The sequence below is a fragment of the Nyctibius grandis genome, chromosome 3 (assembly GCF_013368605.1).
Source record: "Nyctibius grandis isolate bNycGra1 chromosome 3, bNycGra1.pri, whole genome shotgun sequence".
Classification (NCBI taxonomy): Eukaryota; Metazoa; Chordata; class Aves; order Nyctibiiformes; family Nyctibiidae; genus Nyctibius; species Nyctibius grandis.
In genome coordinates this window covers 26,969,988-26,982,109 of record NC_090660.1, presented here as the reverse complement: position 1 = coordinate 26,982,109, position 12,122 = coordinate 26,969,988, and the positions used below count along the sequence as shown (strand labels likewise).

General features: G+C 43.6%; 1 protein-coding gene across 1 annotated transcript in view; it reads right to left on the bottom strand.

Annotated features, from left to right (window-relative positions):
- MYO10 (myosin X) overlaps positions 1 to 12,122 on the bottom strand; it is a 180,365-nt gene that overhangs the window by 136,890 nt on the left and 31,353 nt on the right. The window contains exon 2 of the mRNA XM_068395900.1: positions 11,293 to 11,391. Within this exon, the coding sequence (XP_068252001.1) occupies positions 11,293 to 11,391 (99 nt within the window). The remainder of the gene's footprint in view (positions 1 to 11,292; positions 11,392 to 12,122) is intronic.

Here is a 12,122-nt window from a genome sequence, read left to right as displayed (position 1 = left end):
ATGCTTTCAAACAAGTCACTTTGAAATGTTCAGGAACGCAAATATCATGCGGCTCCTGAAGGTGCAATGACACATTTTATCCCACCAGGAAGCTCCTGTGTTCCCCGCTAAAAGAACCTGAAGCTCTGCAAGAAGTACTGCATCTTTCAAACGGAGAACATTTTGGACATCAAGCCTTGAAAGTAATCTGGCATCTGAACTCCAATCTGACTGCACAGATTTAGTTTGTTTAGAGTTAACTTGTGCAGTGAAGGGTACCCAAAGATGCAGAGGATCCCCCTTAGTTTCTGTATTTCTCGGGTACGCAGAGGTAATGTACATCTCAAGAGCTACTTGAGTGACCACAGGGCAAAGATCAAACGAGCTCTCCATCTACAGAACTGGCATCATGCAGTCAAAGCCACTGCAGGCTTCCCCAGAGGACCTGCCAGCAGATACTGCCTGCTTCCCTACACATTAATTACCACCACCTCTTGATGATACCAGCTAGCCAGGATGCGGGCTGGGACCATCAGTACACCTAATGCAGTACCCTACACACCTGTCAGATGGCTACATTTTTTAAACTACTCACTTGACTCAAAATAGTAACCTAAAAGGATTTTCACCGAGCCCACCCCTCTATCCCCAACGGAGCAGCGGGGCAGGAGTGGGATGTGGCTCTGCCAAACAGCAGCTCCCGGCAGCTGGCCATCACGGAGAGGGAGGGTAGCCTCTTCTCATGACTCTCAATACTTTCTAAAATGGTTGCTTACACATGGGCTAGCATTTTCTGACAAGCCCTCATTGTGTAAAATCCCGTCCAGAATTACCCAATCATTTGACTTTATTTAAAAATAAATAATAAATAATAATAAAATAAAAAATCAATAATAATTAAAAAAATAGGGCACTCTATATTACTTGTTTTTTTGCTCAACTCTTAATGGGTGTAAATTCACACACAAGCTGATGGGAGTCTTCGCCAAGTAAAAATTTCAGTGTCCATCCACCGTTTCTCTGCGCTGTAAGGTACAAAACCTCACCAGAGCAAAACCGCGCAGTGCCTTGCTGCAGAGCAAAGTATTCCAGTGTGTAATTGTGCTTAACCTAAACCACTTGCTCCTAAAAACACCAAAAATACTGAACAATGAGACCGGCCCCACACCCAAGGGAATTTAGGATCAAGAGAGCAACTGAAGTGACAAGTTTGCTTGTCACGACGCTACACATTCTTCGTCATCATCGGTTTTTGGCCCGATGTAGTCTGAATTCCTTCCCATGTTTTGTGAACAGCTGAACTGTGTTCCCTTACAAACGAAATGAATATGGCAGCCTGTGTGCATCTGCTTTAATCTTAAAACAAAAGCAGTTTTGCTATCTTTAGTACAAGCACAATAAAAGCACCAAAAAAGCACAGATGGTTTGGATTTTCTTTGCAGAAAGCAAGAGAGAAGTCTGACATCTCAACTGTTTATGCAGCCACAACCTATTACGTGGCCACAGCAACCCAAGGGGGGACACAGTAAGCACCTCTTTGTCACCATCTCAGATACAGGCTGCTTTCAGTCAGGTCTTACAAAAAGCATAAAGCAACTCTCTGCTCAGAGATAAATGCTTTTGTTCATACAGATTTAATTTATATTGTTAGTAAAACACTTAACAACGGCCACACTAATGCCAAACAAATTAATTTCAGTAAAGCTAAAGCATACACTACCATTATGTTTAGGCAACACAGAACAAAACCCTTGAAAACCCAACATTAAAGGAGTTATTTATGGTCATTGCTCAGCCCTCCTGCCCCCATCATTTATGCATTAGAAATCTTCAGGCTGCTCACTTGCAAACTCCCTGACTTCTGACAAAAAGTGGCTATGCACTGGTAGCCAGAAAGTTCTTTTGCAGAAGTAATACAGTCAATTTGGTATGGCAGTCAGGGTTGGGGTTTCTGGGTTTGCTTTTTTGTTGTGTCGTTTTTCTGTTTGGTTTTTTTTGTTGTTGTTGTTGTTGTTTTTGTTTTGTTTTTGTTTTTTTTTTTACAGTTCAACCTTTCTTTTAAAATATCTCACTCCAGGATTAAAACTTTCCCTTTCCTGGAATTAATCACACTGATAGTGGTTTTGGCAGAAAGACAAGTAACAGGAAAAAAGTAAGGACAGCACATGTGCAATGTATCCAAGATGTACTTCATAACCTGCTCTGCATTTTTATGTAATAAATACACAGTAGTTCAGGGAAAAAAACACACAAAAAGAGACTTTCCCCTATTGCCCTTTAACAAATATTCAGAGAATAGAAGTCATGTAAAAATACCGCTCTTGATACAAAGCAGATAAAAAGGCAAGCTGAATTAGCTCCTGAATCAGGGAAAAAAAAAGAGTGTTCTGCTATTGATATTGCTTCCTTTAGCATTATGAAATGTCTTTTTAATATTTCTATGCTATAGCAATCAATATTTTGGAGAATTTAAGAGACCCAAACTAGTGATTTTTCCAATTAGCAAGTACTTAAAAGTTAAAAAAAAAGATGGCACATCAGAAAAAACACTTGTTCAATTTATGAGCACTTCCACTTGAACCAGTGATCAAACATCGTACTTATAAGTAACGTTTGGGGTTTTGAAGCAGCATTTCCATTAAGGAAAATGTTTGCTGCAAGGCACTTGTGCATTGCAGTTACGCTCCATTAAATGCTTCACAGGAGGGATGGGAGAATGCAGGTCAGTGGGCTTGCAGGACACATGTGGGCTTGCAGGACACGTACGGCCTCTGCAGCCTCTTTTGGTTCACGGAAATCAGAATCATAGAATGGTTTGGGTTGGAAGGGACCTTAAGGATCATCTAGTTCCAACCCTCCTGCCACAGGCAGACACCTTCCACTAGACCAGGTTGCTCAAAGCCCCATTCAACCTGGCCTTGAACACTGCCAGGGAGGTGGCATGGGATGGAGAAAGCATGGGTGCACAGCCCTCCCTCCTTGCGAGCCCCTCCAGGCGATGCCCCGCAGGCTGGGGTACCAAACGCCGCCTCCCCAAGCTGGGCTGCCTCGCCTCCGGGGCTGGGCCGGGGACGAGCATCGGCTGTGCGAGGCGGGGAGGCCAGTCTGCTCCCAGCGGATGCTCCCGGTGCCCGGCTCGCATCTGTCATGAGCTCTGTTTACAGGCGCGTCAACAGATGCTTGCAGCGAGAGTCGCTGAACTTTGACATGCCGCACAAAGATGTAAACACTTCTCCGCAGAAGATAAATCCCAAGCACTACAAGGCGCTCTGGCTGGCTTCTGGCCCTCCCCAACCCCACCCCAACCCCCAAACCCAAAATTCCCATACACATCCCTTAAAATCAACAGCAATAAAAAAAGACCCAAACCACAAAAAAAAAAAAAAAAAAAACAAAAAGCCAACATGCAAATAGCCACAGCACCAAGCTTTTTGAAGTATACTAGAAATAATCAGGAGAGTTATTACAAGTAAGCCAAATATAACTAACTGTAGAATAAAATGAACTTTACAGTGTTTAGACAGATGGAATCCAATTTCCTGGTGTAAAGCTGCTGAATTTGGTATTGACCCTGAGCCTTAAAGACTGGGGGATCTGCTGCCCAAAACACGCACAAGCTATGCAATGGCCGGAGTCGGTAGTCGCTACTCTTCATAAGCACCATTAAATTAAAAAGCATGAAAGTCTTCATAACTAAAGTCTGCAGAAAGAGACAGATTCATCTAATGCTAAGAGCAGCCAAGACCAAAGCCCACTGCATATATTTGTGTATTTTCTTAAGAGGCTGTACACACAAGGGAGCACACAAAAGGCTTCTTTAAAATGCTCCCTTGTAAGGGTGTATTCCAAGGGCAATTTCCTTTTTCGGGGAAATGACCAAAAAACCACTGTTTGGAAATATTGTCGAGTCTTCACATGGAAGAGCTAGAAGCAAGCACAACACTTTTCAACGATAACTAAGAAAATCCTTGTCCAGAAGGATTTACTTCTCCGATGCCTGATCCTATGAACTGATGCAGCCAAACACAGCATTTACTGATAAACAGTCCTACTGACTTCAGTAACTTCAGCCAAGTAACTTCAGTGGTGTTATTCATGCCCTGTGAATATGAACGGAAGACTCTTGTTTAAAAGGGCTTCTCACAGAAGCGAAGGCTAGCACAAGAGAGTCCCAAGCGAGGGTGAGAAAGGACACAAGGCGAAGAAAAGCGTCCTTATGAGAAGCGCTTACCCATTGCCTGCAGGTTTGGGATTATTTTTTTCTTTTAAATCAAATACGAGGAAAACATGAACTCTCCTGGTAGAACCACATGGTAACTTCTATATAATCCTACTGCTAGCTCAAAAATCAAACAAAAGGAACATTCCAAACTAGGCAAAAAAAGAAAAAACAAACCCCAAACCTCAAACAAAGCCCAGGTCTCACTTTTCTGAATGAGGTCATGATGAGATACTCTCCCAGCCTTCAAAACCAGAAGGAAGAAAAAAAAAAAAAGAAAAAAAAAGAAAAAAAAGAAAGGTGAAAACCTCCATGGAAAACATACTTGAGCTGTGTTTAACAAGGAACATCTGTAGCCTTCCAATTCCTGAGATGCAGAAATGCCCCAGAAGAGCCACATTAAGTTAAACACACAGGAAAAAATACTTTTGTTGCTGACCAAACCATTTACAGGTGCCTCTGATTTGAAGCTAAGGATACTGAGCAGCACTCTGTTTGCTGACATAACACCATGTCGTGAAGGACTTCTTTGTAAAGAAAGTTCACAGAAAGCTGGTTTAACTGACAAAGTCTTTACTGATGAAATGTGACATCTGTTTTTAAAGAGCCTACATTTTTGGGATATTATCGCTCAGCTGCTTCTATTTATAACTTATTTGATTTAAAAGTTCCTCTCAGTTAACTAAGCAGGTATGCAATTAAGTATCCTGAAATTTCAGTGTCAGACTCAGGTCAGTTTGCAGCAACTGATTCAACTTTTACTTCTCCCTGGATGAGTTTCTTCAGAGCAGATTTCCCGTACGCACACACACACATACATCATGTCTTACATTTATAGAAATCTTCCCTTGCAAGGGAATGGGCATTATTAAAAATGTGTGCTCTTAGGTGCTCAAAGTCCCCAATGCTCAAAGGCTTAAACACAGTGCTACCTACGCAAACCACCATGACTACATTTAAAAAAAAAAAAAAAAAAAAAAGGAGAGGAGGAACACATGCTGACTATACATTTATTGGCATTATTTTTATATATATTTGAACGTATGAATGGATGAAAAAGTAGAGTCCTAACTAGGAGACAAGAAAGATGTTCTTGAAATTAATGCCATGCAACTCAAGGCAGCTCTTCCGAAAGATTTCACTCCCCTCCCCAGCTTTTTCTATTTGCTATCTATGCTTTCACTGGGGATGGTTTCAAGTGTGCCTGTACGAGTTAAGAGCACAATGCAGTCCTCTTTCATGCAAGGGGAAAAGTTACTATTTTATCTGAAATAAAGTTTACATTATTCAGAAAAGAAGAGAAACTGGAAAGAGGTTTTTTTCTCAACAGAACCACGATACTCTACTGAACGTACACAAGTAAGTCATTTCAAGCAAAGCATACAGTGGCAGCAGGGCTTTTAGCATTTTATTTAAACATTCACTTGAGTACTTTATGAGCTCACACAACTTCATTAAGAATTTATAGAATATGACGATAAGGAAATGCCTGCTTTACTGTAAATAAAATCCTTAAGGAAGAAAACATTTTAACTCTAAAAACAGAGGTAGCAAAAATACCCTCAAACATGAAAAAAAGATGCAGTAACTACTGTCATCATACATATATATATGTCTATAAACACAAGGAAAGATTAGGAATTTTTTTTTTAAGTCTGAGTATTCACAGACAGCACTGACATACTTTATATGTATATTCAGAGATATGGTGTTTCCAAAACATCAGGCACAGAGCCCTTCACCAGCTCTGTGCACACTAATGGAACCAAAAACAAAACTAACCCACCTACCCACCAGCAAATGAGCACAGCATCTTCCCTTCTGGAAAGGATCTGGGAGGTGCTTATAAGGAGAAAAACATTTACAATATGAATTGTTTACTCACTGCAGCTTCTCGAGTCATTGCAGACCCTTCGTTTTGAAGGCCAGCCTGCAAAAGGCTTTTGAGAGGCACTCCAGAGCCAGCTGCAGCCCAACACCATGAACTTGTGCTGAGAGAGATATCACACCTTTCATCTTCCACTCCTTTATCATGGGCTGGGGTGGTGAAACACGGCCCTGATGTACTCTTCCCCTCCCTGTATTTAATGGGGCTTTTGTCTACCCCCGTGTAGTGCCATGGTTTTCTTTTTTTCATAAAGAGTATGACTGTTTCACAGCTATTTGCTCAGGGAAACCCACACCTACAACCCGAAATTCCCTTTTTTAGTATACCATATCATATGTATCAGATATTCCACACAGCCTATCAAATCAGCCAGATTTACAGCCATTTCATGCAAAGGGTGACCACAGAAGGCAGTACCACAATCATCTTTAACGATAATTGACTAATAGACTGCTTAACTGAAACATTCAGGCAACATAAGAATACTCGAGGAGCAATTATATCACCATGTGATTATCAGAAGGATTCAACACCTGATATAAACTTGTTAAAACATTGAAAGGGTATGGCATATTCTCACAAGAATATTGGCATTGGGTAGGATTCCCTACAACCAACACCCCTTCAGCATACAACCACGTGCCGCCACAGGTTTTTGTGGCAAATTTATTTCCACCACTCAGAACAGAACAGAAAGAAGAAATTAAGAAGTCATGTACTGTGCTATGATATTTCCATTATTCTGCAAACTGACGTTGGCAAAGACTTGAAGGCCAAACTCATAAAAGTAAAATCTGAGCACAACTCCAGCAAACACACCTTCCTAGTCCCACAACCCTGTCAAACACATCTTGAGAAGTCACGCAAAATGCTCACTGGAAAGGCTAGAAGTGCAAAGTCCAGCAGAAGCTATTGAATCAGAGAAGATGAATAACGATGCTGAGCTTTGATAAGGTCCCAACACTTTCATCAGTTTGTCATTAGGCTTGAACATGAGCTGCAGCTATCAAAAGGGTCTGGGAATCAATATGCTTGCCACACTTCAAAAATTGTCATCACCTCACATTTCTGCAATCTCACCCCTTGCCTCCCCTGCCTTGTTCTTCAAAGTGATATACAGCATTGCAGGGATCGTCAAGCTGCCAGAGGTAATCATCGGGCATTATCTCAGTTTCATTTCACCCGCCTGCAACCTTCTACAGCCTGTAGGTAACAAAACAGCAAGGGCAGGATGGTCTAAAAGCAGATCAGGAAAAGCAACAGGAGAAAAAATGTTAATGGGCCAATGTCAGCTGGCACGGTCCTTTTACAGTCCTTCTACACGCAAAGTGCGCTCCTGAAAACGTAAGCCTTGAAAAGCATTCAAGTTATCAAATACAGTGAACTGCTAGTGTGCCTTTGGCTGGGCAGCAGCCAGCTCAGACCCACCAAGGAGATATATGCCACGTCATGGGTCTGAAGGCTGCTGCTCCCTATGTCTTTCCCGTTTCATACCACCTGCTTTTAACACAAGCAGGCCAAACCAAAGAAGGGTTGGTTTTTTTCCCAGTGATGTTTTACAGCACCAAAGTTTTCTAAGGAAATGTAATCAGTCAGATGATATTATAGGAATGACTTGAGGCTTTTTCCATATTACCTGAAGTTTCAGCTTGATGATGTACACCACAGAAAGGCAGCAACATCACACGTAACACACACACGCAAGACCATTAGCAAGCAGCTTTTCTGCTTGCAGATGCCAACAACAGCTCTGCCATCCTTTCCCAGGGCACCAAAGCAAGCTGTCCATTTTACAACACCAGCTGCGATTCTCGTAAGTGTAAGGCTTTTGAAGTTCAAAACGCTTCTAAAAGTCAGGGTCTTTACAGCTACGTGTCCAATTACAAAATCCTGTGAAAATTAAATGAAGCCGCTCCTACAAGCATGCAGGTCACTCCTACTAGGAGCTGGAGAAGGCTTATTTTAAATTAAAGACCCAATGCTGGACATTGCTGGGAGCACAAGTTAACACCACACATGGCAACCCTCCTGCTCTGCAATCCAAATGTAATGGTGGTGCTTTAATGTGATGGATCCTTCTTTTTTCTGCTTCAAAGAGCCAAGAGAGGAGACAGTCTCAGCCTCTCCACTTCACTGGACCTCAAATTTCAGTAGGACAGGTCAAAATACGCAACCTCCTAAATCTGAGCAACACTAAATGCACAATTTAACATGCAACCCACAGAAAACACACCAGCATATAGATGGCCTTCTTGTATCTCTGTGAGGAGGCTTTGCACCTAGTGGTAGTCACGCTCAGTCTAGTTTTGTGGATGTCTTCCCCCATACCATGTGCATCTAGGTCTCTAATCCAATATATCTGGTAATTTGGCACAGGTGCAGAGGATCATAGAATCATAGAACGGTTTGGGTTGGAAGTGACCTTTAAAGGTCATCTAGTCCAACCCCGCCCTGCAATGAGCAGGGACATCTTCAACCAGATCAGCCTGCTCAGAGCCCCATCCAGCCTCACCTTGAGTGCTTCCAGGGATGTGGCATCTACCACCTCTCCAGGCAACCTGTTCCAGTGTTCCACCACCCTCACTGTAAAAAATTTCTTCCTTATATCTAGTCTAAATCTACCCTCTTTCAGTTTAAAACCATTACCCCCTTGCCCTGTCACAACAGGCCCTACTAAAAAGTTTGTCCCTACCTTTCTTGTAAGCCCCCTTTAAGTATTGAAAGGCTGCTATAAAGTCTCCCCAGAGCCTTCTCTTCTCAGGACCGTGTCTTTCCTGTGCTGAGGACCCCAGAGCTGGACACAGTACTCCAGGTGGGGTCTAACCAGAGGAGCGTAGAGGGGCAGAATCACCTCCCTTGACCTGCTGGCCACACTGCTTTTGATGCAGCCCAGGATACAGCTGGCTTTCTGGGTTGCAAGCGCACTTTGCCAGCTCATGTCCAGTTTTTCATCCACCAGTACCCCTAAGCCCTTCTGCTCAGGGCTGCTCTCAATCCCTTCATCCCCTAGCTTGTATTGATACCGGGGGTTGCCCTGACCCAGATGCAGGACATTGCACTTGGCCTTGTTGAACCTCATGAGGCTCACATGGGCCCACTTCTCAAGCTCATGCAGGTCCCTCTGGATGGCATCCCATCCCTCAGGCATGTCAACCACACCACTCAGCTTGGTGTCATCTACAAACTTGCTGGGGGTGCACTCAATCCCACTGTCTATGTTATTGATGAAGATATTAAACAGCACTGGTCCCAGTACAGACCCCTGAGACACGACTCATGACTATTCTCCATCTGGACATTGAGCCATTGACCACTACCCTCTGGATACGATTGTGCAACCAATTCCTCATCTACCAAACAGTCCATCCATCAAATCCATCTCTCTTCAATTTAGAGAGAAGGACATTCTGGGGGACTGTGTCAAAGGCCTTACAGAAGTCCAGATAGATGACATCCGTAGCTCTTCCCTTGCCCACTGATGTAGTTACTCCATCACAGAAGGCCACTAGGTTGTGTCAGGCAGGACTTGCCCTTGGTGAAGCCCTGCTGGCTGTCTCAAATCACCTCCGTGTGCCTTAGCACAACTTCTAGAAGGATGAAGGCATTGGCCTGAGAATCAGTCAGTGGCGCTAGGAGGGTAGTGGACGGGAGTGGGAACACAACAGCTATCAGTGAGTTGGGCTCCCTGACTACCTCTTCAGATGCTGAGGACAGCAGTGACTTTCACCCATCTCTCTGCCTCCCCAGGGATGTAGAGCACAACTAAGTTTTGCCACCAGAGACATGATCAGACACAGGTGCTTGGATGTGACCTCCTCTCTGTCACCCCGTTTCCTTTGCCACATGCCCAGGGACTCTGAAGAGAAGCAAGACACCGTTTTCTCTGCCTCAGACCCCCAAATGTTTCACCCCCTTTTCAGCCAGGACAGCAGCAATTTAACCTCGAGCAGGTTATACCTTGCCTATCAAAAACCACCCTGCAACGCTGTCTGGTTCCTTTCCTGCCTGGAGAAAGGCATGCAAGGAAAGTAAGGGTTCCCTGGCTCTGAAAGACATGCATTTCCACTACGCTTACCCAGAGGGATGAAGGTGAAGGCAGCAGGAACAGGCAGCCTGTGTTCCAGTCTACCATGCTTTTCTCAGTCTCATTCACTACCTGAAGTTACATTCATCTGGTGCAAATAACTAAGAAAAGGAAGCAAAACTGAGGGAACAAACATCCTTCAAAAGTCAAAGGGAATGTCCTCTGGAGGTCGATGACTGTCTCAGTGTGAGTGTTTATATCCGACTCAATCTAAAACTAAAATTTCTTCAGAGAAGCTGCAGGAAACTACGTCTGGATAAATCATGGTCTAATGGAGAGTAGAATAAATAGATAAATAAAAAGTAAGTGCCAGAGAAAGCAAAGTAATTCCAAGCTGTCAGCAACTGGCAGGGCTAGTTCTGCCTTCTTCTGGGGGTTAAAAAGGAAAATGACGGGGGGGAAGAGAGAGAGAGGGGGGGGAACAAGCTCCACACCAGCCTCCTTCACCAGCTGGCAGCCAGACACGCAGGCATGCACTGCCTGAGACGGCCGAGCTAACCCGAGGAGACGCTAGGACTCATCTCCATCCCTGCAGGCAGGCAGGAGCCAAGAGTGTTTGACAGCCAGGAAGCATTTCAAATTAAAAAAAAAAAAAAGAAAAAAACCCACAAAAAACCACCACCACCAAAAAAAAAAAGAACAGATAAACAAATCCCAAACGAAAAAAGCAAGGAGAGGGGAGTAACAGACTCCTTCCTTCACAATCCTCTTGCAGCAGGAGCTGGTGGAGCTGCCCCAGTTCTGCTCTGGGAGGTATGCCTTGATGCCTCCCATTGAATCAGTGACGCTCCACTACCGTGATGCCACAGTGCCACGTGCCAGCCACAACCTTCTGTTATTGTAAGGGAATACAACCATGGAGAGGCCACCAGCCTGCGTAGAACAAGGCTCTCACACCGGGCAGCATTGCTTCAGCTTTGTCAGGCACGATCATAGCAACTGACCAGACAGGCAATGGGAAGAGCTATTAAAACCAAAGTTGCACATTCAGGCCATACAAAATTAATACTTTACTCACATACCTTAGGCTTTTAGTTTCCCCTATGCCCTCCACACAAGGAGGACAGCTTCTTTTCCACAGAGTGGCAAAAAGGAGAAAACATAGAGGAGCGATGCCCATACCTGACCATACTCTGTCCTGAATACGACGACTCCTTCTGCGCAGGAATGAACAGTGCTGGGATAATGCTGATTATTTTCTCGCAGCCAGACCCGAGACCCCTACAATAGACAAAACACAGTTAGAGATGGCATAACTGAAAAAAGAATGTCACTCAATACTTTTCTCTGAAAATACTTATCAAGTAAAAGGAGAGAAAGCGAGACCAAAATCCAAATAAGCAAGTGAAAGAAATAAAATAAAATAAGCTCTCAGCAAGTATTTGCTGGTTTCTGCTGAAACAGTAAACACAGGAGAATTACACTGAAGTGCCTTTTTTTTTTTCCTAGTAGAAGTTCCTAAATGCTGGCAAGAGCAGCTGGAGCCGATTCTCTAAGTCACGTGCCTCATGTTAGCACACATAAAATTACAAAGCAGTATTTGAATTTACACACAGTTTAAAAGATTCTCCTCACAGCCGGCTGGCTCCCCACCTGTTTATTTTCAACCTCTGTTAAGCACTCACAGTACCTCCCCTCCTATCATCTTTCACCTTCTTTCTAAACCACTTTGCCCTTTATACAGCCCTCCTCTTTTGGCTGCACAACAACACAGAGGATTTAAAAAAAACCAAAAAACCTACTAGCAAGCAAGTTTACAAAGAAATTACATTTGCTTTTTAGAGGTGCGGCAACGGAGACACTATCAGTGAGGCACCTAAGCCAGTCTAGTAAGACAGGGTAGGCGCAGACTATTTTAATTTTCACCCAGCTAGTCGATCCAGCATCAAGAAAACAGAAATATCCAGCACTGAGAACAAGGGGGAAGGAACCACAGCTGATGCTGCAGCTGC